This window comes from Scomber scombrus, chromosome 11 (assembly GCF_963691925.1).
Source record: "Scomber scombrus chromosome 11, fScoSco1.1, whole genome shotgun sequence".
Classification (NCBI taxonomy): domain Eukaryota; kingdom Metazoa; phylum Chordata; class Actinopteri; order Scombriformes; family Scombridae; genus Scomber; species Scomber scombrus.
The window spans coordinates 29,766,808-29,776,893 of NC_084980.1; the positions used below are offsets into that span (position 1 = coordinate 29,766,808).

General features: G+C 38.2%; 1 protein-coding gene across 1 annotated transcript; it reads left to right on the forward strand.

The window, feature by feature from the left end:
- The first annotated feature begins 481 nt into the window (after positions 1-481).
- cldn15la (claudin 15-like a) lies at positions 482-5,594 on the forward strand. The gene is made up of 5 exons (XM_062429675.1): positions 482-855; positions 4,050-4,214; positions 4,588-4,669; positions 5,001-5,114; positions 5,342-5,594. Exons 1-5 carry the CDS (start codon positions 639-641, stop codon positions 5,421-5,423), a joined length of 660 nt encoding a protein of 219 aa, XP_062285659.1. The 5' UTR covers positions 482-638; the 3' UTR covers positions 5,424-5,594.
- The last annotated feature ends 4,492 nt before the right edge of the window (positions 5,595-10,086 follow it).

Here is a 10,086-nt window from a genome sequence, read left to right on the forward strand (position 1 = left end):
TCAACTTTAGCCTCTGCAATCGTAACAGATTTTTTTTATTCTTCGCAGACAGAAAATGGCAGTTGAACAGAAATGGGTGTGTTGATGCCATTTATTATTAATAAGATACAATCCTTAACTTAATCTATTCTATTCTTAAGTTAATTAAAAGTCATTAAAAACACATAGTTATTATGTTTCCACTGCAACAAGAAAAGGCCCCCTAATAAAAGTCATGATGCCTGTGGTTGGATCTAATTACAGCCTACAGAAAAGACCTATGGTGGGATTGGAGGGTTCTTTAAGGTGTAGCTGAAGAATCATTGTCATTGTCATCGCCATAATCAATACCGAGCAGGAGGCGTGGGGGGGGGAAACTACAGGGAGCGGCTCCTGGCAGTTTATGGCCCCGGACAGAGTGTAAAGTCCTCCTGATAGAGCCACAGACGTCACATTAACAAGATAGAACCTAAGAGGAGAGAGCAGATCGTCCAACAGCCAACCTGCTGCTGAACTCACCTCAGAGGACCAGGCCTTGTTATTCCTAACAGTTACACATTTCAAAGGCTTAACTCGAAGGCCTCTTTGTTTTTTAGACAGTTTGACGCTGTTGGATTTGGTTCATTTCATCTTAGTGTTTTCTTGAAAACGTTGCAATCATGTCGACGGCTGTGGAAGCGACCGGGTTCATCATGTGCATCATCAGCTGGCTGATCACCGGATCATCGCTCGCTAACGACTACTGGAAGCTTTCGACTGTGTCCGGCAGTGTCATCATCTCCCAGAGACAGTTTGAAAACTTGTGGCACGCCTGTGCCGAGAACAGCGCCGGCATCGCTGAGTGTCGAGACTTTGAATCGATGCTCGCTCTCCCCGGTAAGAAGAGATCTACTGAGTTTTAGACCTTATGATTTTTAAAATAGGGTCCATATGTGCTAGAGTACAAAAGAACTCCAGTACACTTCAAAGAAATTATATTTTTCAGTTTCCTTGGCAAAAAGAGTTTAACACAGAAGGTGTTCCGCTATCTGTGTGGAGTCTTAAGTCTTTAACATTAAGCTTTGGAAACTTTTATAACTGTAATATATGAAATCATTAAAAACAATGGACTTCATTATGATCTATGAGAAAGCATTAGCCGTGACCTGAGACCAGTAGAAGAGGACAGAGCCAAGTTTGTCATGTACATGAGGTCAGAGAGTTGATTCATAATCTAAATTCAGGATTTGAAAGAAAGTAATTTAAAACTCAAGTGAACAAACACTTTATCTGAAACCACTATTTAAAAAACTCAAATATGGCTTCTTTCAGTGTTTTTATGTCGTTTTTTTTTTTATAACAAGCTTATCAGATCAGAAAATAGGTTAGCATGATGTGGCATCATTTCAAAATTAGTCGTCCAAAGGTTGATGCGTTTTACAGCCAGAAGCTTCCCGCCTGAAACAGTTTGAAGATCAGTTACTGGTTAAACCGTCTGACTACTGGATCACCTTTATACGTACTGTTCATTTCACGCTCACCGTACTCAGTTAATCAATTATGTTTGTTTCTTTTTCCCATAATGCGTCATGTATGATTGTATTTCGGTGGCCATTTTGGGCCTCCTCCTCCGCTGAGAGCAAAATGGAGGGAAACCCCTGTTAAGGTCAAATAGAAATGTTGCTTTTTCATCATGTTACTTTGGTTTATTTTCTTTTTAGATTGATGAAAATGAATTATGTAGATGTGTCGTTAAAGTTCAACGTTTTCTCGTAGTTTTATTAAGCACTTAAATGGGTTTGACACCAATTTTTACCTTTAATCTCTTTAATATAAAGAGTATAACGATCACATACATACAGCACATTATGTTGTTTCAGTGTTTTTTTATGGCTGCATCATTCAGTGAAATAAATAAAACAATCCTAAATGTCTTGTGGACTGTTTCAGCCACATTTCCCCAAATTCAGCCTGGAAACTTTTGGATGAGTTTCTAAAAAAAATAAAACAGCTGGAGCTTTATGGTCACTTTTTAAACTTGATTATATTTCATTAATTATAGAAACCCGATTTGTGCTAGTGATCAAACTGTAACATTCATTGTTCGGCCCTTCTGCCTGTTTTATAACCAGGTTGCTTTTTTTGTCTCTCCTGAAACTCTCTGTGGCTCATAAAGAGGCGTGGCAGGTTTTTATGATGATTAGAGGTCAACTCGTCAATAAATTACTCCAACTTTACAACTAGTTTCTGGAGAACAAACATGTAATAATAATTCCACTTCCTCCTTTTTTCTCTAAGGATACAAGGTTCATTTCTGTGGTGTTGATGATTCTCGTCAGTTAGAAGCAATTTTCTTGAAGGAAATGAGACATTAATTAGTGTTTCAACAACACCACAGTGTAAAGTGGCTATAATCATCATATTTTCTATTATAACAATGTGTGAGTATCAGTGTCAGTATGTAATCTGTTGTGTATGTCATGGTCTGTCACGGTGAGTAGCGTGGATGGACCCATAAATGCAGACGGTCTCGGGACAAAAAGGGCACTTTATTGGTCAAACCAGGAAACCAACTTAACAGAAAAACACAGGCCGAATGAGCACTGGCAAAAACTACACAGGACAAACATAGAGAACAAACACAGAGAAACACAGAAACCTACATAGACATGATGGGGAAATAACTAACAGGACACAGGTGCGAGAAACAAGACAGGTGAAACACATGAGGCAATCAACCAAGGAAGGGGGAACACAGGAAGTAAAACTAACAAAATACACAAGGGGAGAACAACTTTCCAAAATAAAACACAAACTAACACAGTGTAATGTGTTGGTCCACCATTCAAAGAACATTTCTGATGGTTAAACTGTGTCATTCAGTCCTGAATCCTGTGTGTAATGTGTTGGTGGTGATTCCTAGTGATGAAGAATTAACTGTACTATAGTTGAGTTTCAGTTCATTGTTTAGCTGTCTGGCTGCAACTTTACTGTTCTGGTTCATTCTCATAGCGTCGTTTTCATTGAAAAGGCTGTTTAAAAAAAAGGCCACTGTACTCTACCTGCTCAGCACCAAACAGCAGACCCAGTTATCTGTAGACTAGCTGGTGAACATAGTGGAGCATTTAGATGTTTCCCTCAGGAGTTGGTAGAGAGTAAAAACAGAGCTAACAGAGAGAATATTGGACTTTACATTCAGCAGATGGACAGAAACACGATGAACTAATGAATGATGATGTTGATCAGTAACTGCTGGATGTGGAAATAAACAGCTGTTTGCTAATAAGTTCAACATATTAAATTAAAAGCTGTTGATATGTTTTTGTTGTGTTCACTGTTCATATTCAACAACGTGACATGGAGATTTATTTACAGTTCCAGTAGACATTTTTATTCTGTTAAACTTTCATCTCAAATGTAAATAAGGTCACATTCGATTTTCAGTCTTATTAAACATTTCTAAAGTATCAACTGTACAAAAAGTCTTAATCATGATCATTTGTTAGAATAAACAGTAAAGAACTGATCACAAAATATGTTTTCTTGCAATGAAACAAATTAGATTAAATTATTATTATTATGAGATTTTTTAAAACAATATACTTATTTAATTAATTATATTCATGAACTGTATTGTCTACAAACAGTCCCTATTTTCTTTACTATTCCATTCTTTAATTTTAAGAAATACAAGTTTGTTTTCATAGTTGACTTTTCCCCCCCAAAATATTTCACCTTAATTCTTGAATTCTCAGATTTTGGCATTTCTGTTACAAATACAAGTGTCTTTGTTTATGTTTTAAAGTTATGGTTTAAGATGCTGTGTGCAGCATGTGTGGTACCTGGAAAACTCTTCTTAAGCCTGGTGCTTATATTAGTAATAAGGACCCATCAGCCATGTTGCTTTATGTCCAATCTCCCCCTCCCAGAAGAGGATAACCATGTTGGATATGTTGGAAAAGAGACTCAGTAAACTTTTGCAGGCATCTCTAAAGCCGAGCAGCTTCTGAGATCTCAGGCTTATTATTGTGGTTATTGTTATTATTAATGTATTTTAATGGTATTTTAATAGTATCTCTCCCTCCCTGCAGGTCACATCCAGGCGGCTCGCGCTCTGATGATCGTCTCTCTGCTCGCCGGCCTCGGCTCCGTGATCGTGACTCTGCTTGGACTCAAGTGCATCAAGATCGGCTCGGCCACCGAACAATCTAAGGCCAAGATCGCCAGCTGTGGAGGAATCCTGAGCATCCTCGGTGGTGAGGAAGTTTGCGTAACCTTCTTATCTATTTTGACAACTGACAACAGCACACTGGAAACTGTTTAGCTCCAGGGGTAAAGTAAACTATGAGTGACTGAACAGTTTCGGATACTTTTAGAGCACGTTAGAAGAGGAAACAACAAATGCTGTATTGGATTGTTCAGGTGCACCTGCAGTAATAAAGTGTATTTAATACCTTGTAATCACAGTAAACATGGGACTGGCATAAAGACAGCAAATACAGGTTGATTAATTACTAATCAGTAATTCCATTATATTGTTGCAGCATGGACAGCACAGTGACTTCATCATAATGTTTGGATATAACTCTTTTGAATTGGCCTGATGTTTCGTGTTTCTTGTGTCTGCAGGTATGTGCTGCATGGTAGCGGTTTCCTGGTACGCCTTCAGAGTCGTGGAAGACTTCAACAACCCGTTCTACGGCGGCGTGAAGTGAGTTCACCTCATCAGAAGTTTTTTTTGATCAGTTTATGGGTCAATGAGGTTGTTTTTGTGTCCATGTGGTTTAAAATGTTAGAGATATCCACCAGGCATAGAAACTAATCATTATTACATTCTCATAATATTCTGTGAAACCCCCCCCCCCCCCCCGGATCAATATTTATCAGTCTTTTGTGGTTACACCATTTGACATTTTCAGGAGCATTCAGTCTTACTTTTGGTAAAAAAAATGGTGCAAATGTCAGTTTTTTTCCAGTGTTTTATTCTACACTCGCGTGTTAGCGTGTTGTTTAACTCTGTCCTGTGTCGTGTCTGTCTGCAGGTTCGAGCTGGGAGTCGGCCTCTACATGGGATGGGGTGGAGCTTCTCTGTCTTTGCTGGGTGGAATTCTTCTTTGCACTGCCTGCAAGAGAGTGTCAGGTGGAGCAAAGAAAGGGTAGGAGCCATAACCTCACATACGCACAATTTAACTACATTTATGTGTCAATGAAATACTGCATCGGTTGGTAAACCCACAGTCCTCCTTCTGTGTAAACATGTATTTAAAAGTTGATCTGAAGCTAATATGAAGCTTCAGCGTCCAAATGAGTCAAATCTTCATGTTCTATGTTTCAACGTTACAGTGTTTTTACTCATTTTTACCTATTTTGTCTTTTTTTGCAGCGGCAGCTACCCTGCAAGCCAACATAAGGTCTACACGGCTACAGCCAAGTCAGAGCCAGACTCTGTCAGAGCTTACGTCTAAACACACACACACACACACACACACACACACACACTGACTTTGAGGGGACCTGCTTTTACCTGCTTGGGTGGACGGTCCCCACAATGTAATGATTGCAAGAACACACACACACAAACTCACACAGACAGATACACACACACACACACACACACACACACACACACAGACACACACACACACACACATACACAAACACACACACACACACACACACACACACACACATTTCATAAACTATGTGTTGTGTTTGAACATTTTACAGTCTGTTTTTTGTCCTTTCATATTTCCAGTTTTTTTTTTGTTGATGATTTAAGTTTAATCTTCTAATATTGATCAATATATTGATAAATGTAATAAATGATAATTGTGGAATCTCGTTTTTCTGAATAAATTTTGTTACAAAATAAATAAATGACTTTGTGTATTATATTGATAATGATTATATACCATTAATAATATATAATATGTATAATTAATATATTTATATAACCAATATATTATTATTTTATTATCAAAATGAAGTAAAGTTTAAACATGTAAATATGTTTACCTTCTTTTTCCTCTTATAAATGAAACTTGAATCCCACTTATTTAATATATATAAGCAACTAATGAATATTTAGTTGTAAGCACATACTGGGACATTTTAAGCATTAATTAATGTGTAAAAACTATAACTGAAATCTTTGTACTGTAACCACTACAACTGGTTATATAACATTATAAGAGTCAATCTTATAAAATTACAGTTATGCCTAAAATATCCTTATAATTGCAGTTATGTGTAATCAATCATTTTTTAATTTAATATACTAATTTATTATTTTTGCTGACTGTCTCTGCAGTCTTTGTTTTTCTAATCTCTTTTAAAATATCGTTATGTTATATTAATGTTAGCACAAACTCAACTATAAGTCTAATTGATCATTTACAGCTTCCAGGAAACCACATTAGAAGATAAATGACTCGTGCACTTTTAAAAATGTACAAATCTTTAGTGTTAATCATTGAAAATATTCTGATAGAAAGGTTCAAGGTTGTAGAAATAAATAGTTTCACTGTTCATGTAAACAAATACATCAGAAAAATATAAGAAATCAAACTATTATACAGTCTATGTATGTGTAAAGTGATTTTATCCCAGTATATATATAACAGTGTATATATAAGTATAAAAATATAACATAAATATAATAATTCATAGTTTTGGCAGATATAAATTAACCCTCTGGTTGTCCTCGAGTCAAGGAAGGAAGGGAGGAAGAAGGAAGGAAGGGAGGGAGGAAGGAAGGACGGAAGGAAAGAAGAAGGAAAGAAAGGATGAAAGAAGGAAGGGAGGAAGGAAAGGAAGGGAGGAAGGATGGAGGAAAGAAGGAAGGAAGGTAGGAGGGAGGGAAGGAAGGAGGAAAGAAGGAAGGAGGGAGGGAGGGAGGGAGGGAGAAAGGAAAAGAAGAAGGGAGGGAGGAAGGAAAGAAGGACAGAGGAAAGAAGGAAGGGAGGAAGGTAGGGTGGAGGAAAGAAAAAGAGAAGGAGGGAGGGAGGAAAGAAAGAGAGAAGGAGGGAGGGAGGAAAGAAGGAAGGAAGGAAGGGAGGGAGGGAAGGAAGGAGGTAGGAAGGAAGGGAGGAAGGAAGGAAAGAAGGAAGGAAAGAAAGAAAGAAAGAAAGAAAGAAAGAAAGAAAGAAAGAAAGAAAGAAAGAAAGAAAGAAAGAAAGAAAGAAAGAAAGAAAGAAAGAAAGAAAGAAAGAAAGAAAGAAAGAGGGAGGGAGGAAAGAAGGAACCGTCAAAACAGACGGGGTCAATTTGACCCGGGAGGACGACACAAAGCTTAAATAAGGTGTGAAATTCCTCAGTTTGTCCCTATTTAACATATTAATAAAGTTATGATAAATAAAACATGCTCAGAAGAATTGTGCACGTGCTGTATGTCATTTCAGTCACGTGTGTGTGTGTGTGTGTGTGTGTGTGTGTGTGTGTGTGTGTGTGTGTGTGTGTGTGTGTGTGTGTGTGTGTGTGTGTGTGTGTAATCTCTTGTGTAATAATGATGATTAATGCACTGCAGCGCTGTAATCCACCTCTGCCTGTTTACCTGCTGACAGGCAGAACAGTGGATTAAAGCTCCGCAGCATCTCGTCTATCTATAGTCTTCACACACACACACACACACACACACACACACACACACACACACACACACACACACACACACACACACACACTGTCGGCTGGATTAAAACCTGCTGCTCAACCTTCAGGCTTCCTCTGGACCAACTCTGGATATCAAAAGTCTGCACGTCTTTATTCCTCAGACTGTAAACAAAAACAAACATAGGGTGTTAATTGAAATCCAGAGACAGTAAAGTAAAGACATATTTCTGGATAGATTTGAGGAATTTATAAACAGAAGGTTTATTATAGGAAGGTTCTATTGGTCTGTATATCTTATATCTATGCAATGGTTTTACTGGTTCGGCTGGTTCAGATCATATTGGGCCGTATGTATGTGGCCTGAACTTAAATGAGTTCGACACCTTAACCCTCCTGTTGTCCTCGAGTCAAGGGAGGAAGGGAGGAAAGGAAAGAAGGAAGGGAGGAAGGGAAGGAAGGTAGAAGGGAGGGAGGGAGGGAGGGAGGGAGGGAGGGAGGGAGGGAGGGAGGAAGGAAGGAAGGAGGGAGGGAGAAAGGAAACGAGGAAGGGAGGAAGGAAGGAAGGAAATAGGGAGGGAGGAAGGAAGGAAGGAAGGAAGGAAGGAAGGAAGGAAGGAAGGAAGGAAGGAAGAAAGGAAAGAAGGAAGGAAGGATTGAAGGAAAGAAGGAAGGAGGGAGGGAGGATGGAAGGACAGAAGGAAGGAAGAAAGAGGGATGGAGGAAGGAAGGAAGGAAGGAAGGAAGGAAGGAAGGAAGGAAGGAAGGGGGATGGAGGAAGGAAAGAAGGAGGGAGGGAGGAAGGAAGGAAGCAAGGAAGGAGGGAGGGAGGAAGGAAGGACAGAAGGAAGGAAGGAAGAAAGGAAAGAAGGAAGGAAGGAAGGAAGGAAGGAAGGAAGGAAGGAAGGAAGGAAGGAAGGAAGAAAGGAAGGAAGGAAGGGAGGAAAGAAAGAAAGAACATTCAAAAGAGACGGGGTCAATTTGACCCGGGAGGACGACCCAAAGGTTAAATGAGTTTGACACCATTGAGACTGTAATGACAGGTGATCCTGGTGCGGTTATGAAAACAGCTCTGTGGCTCAAGACTTCTATATATACCTCCCATCGTCTGCGGAAAGCATTCATCATCTTAAAGGATCCATCTCACCTGTTTGACCCTCTGCCCTCAGGGAAGAGCTTCAGGTCCACCAAAGAAGGTTTTTACCCAGAACTCACAAACTCATCATCATATTAAACTCTGCACTGAAATATCATCACTTAACCTTTACATACTGTTCATATTCTGACTCATAATTAGTCTCTATACCAAATCACAGTCATAAATTCACCATCAGTCTTAGTCAATCTTATATAAAAAAGACATTCACTATTTAATACGACATGTTTGAATGCTGATTTTTGTTTTTGTTTTTTAAAATATACACAGGCCAAACTTTTGCAAACATTTGCATTATAAAAAGGTGTATCAGTTGCACAAACATGTGAAGATTATGCATTTCATTTCCATGTTTGTATACTGTGGGTCACATTAGGAAAAGTCCACCTTAAATAAATGTGTATATGGTGTTTTTACAGCTCTCAAATGTGAAAATGGGTCAAATTTGACCACTGAACAGTATGTAAGGGTTAATTGACTTTTATTTATACAGGTTATCTCATTGAGACCTGTCTTAAACTCTACATAACAATGAAATACAACAGTCAGTTACAGACTAATGAGTTAATAAGTACAGAACACAAAACATTAGTGAATGTGCAAAGTGTTAGACGATTAAAAGGTTAAAATGACTAAGAACAAGAAGTACAAGTTCCCAAAGATGCTCCAATGCCTCTAAAAGTAATTTAGTTATTGTTTTTATATCTACACGGTCGCCCATAAAGTTGGAATAAAATATTTTTTACTTCTTCTCATGAAATGATTGTGACAATGTGATTTATTCTTGTTAGATAAAGTGTAAATATTCTCAAAATTGCACCTGGTCATAGGTGATAACTGATGTGTATAAATAGAAAATAAAAAGAGGAATGTGTCTGAAAACTAAATTATTTCAACTTTATGGGCGACCGTGTAGATGGAAAATGTGTCTGTTAGTGTGTGTGAGATCTTGTATATTGCGCTAAGGCAAATGTATTTATGTATTCGTATAGCACATTTTAATAACGAGGCTTTACATGAAAAATAAAAATGCACCAAGACAGAATATAAAAGCAACAGGTGGCAAAATAAAAAGACATTTAAATATGTTTAAAAGTGTTAAATGATTATATGCACCTGAACTTCATTGTATGTATGCAGCAGTACAATAACAATAAAGTAAGTATATTCTATTCTATTAGTTTGATTTTGTAGTTTTATTACCTGAACAGTGACTAAACTGACACCGTTTATATGTGAATTTAGGGGGGCAGCATTCATGCACAGATGTGAATTTTTGGGCTCCTCTATACTGTTTGTTGTCGAGACCACTCATCTCTGTGTGGCTGTTTGTGCAGCCGGGCTTTGAGCACTCACAGTCTACA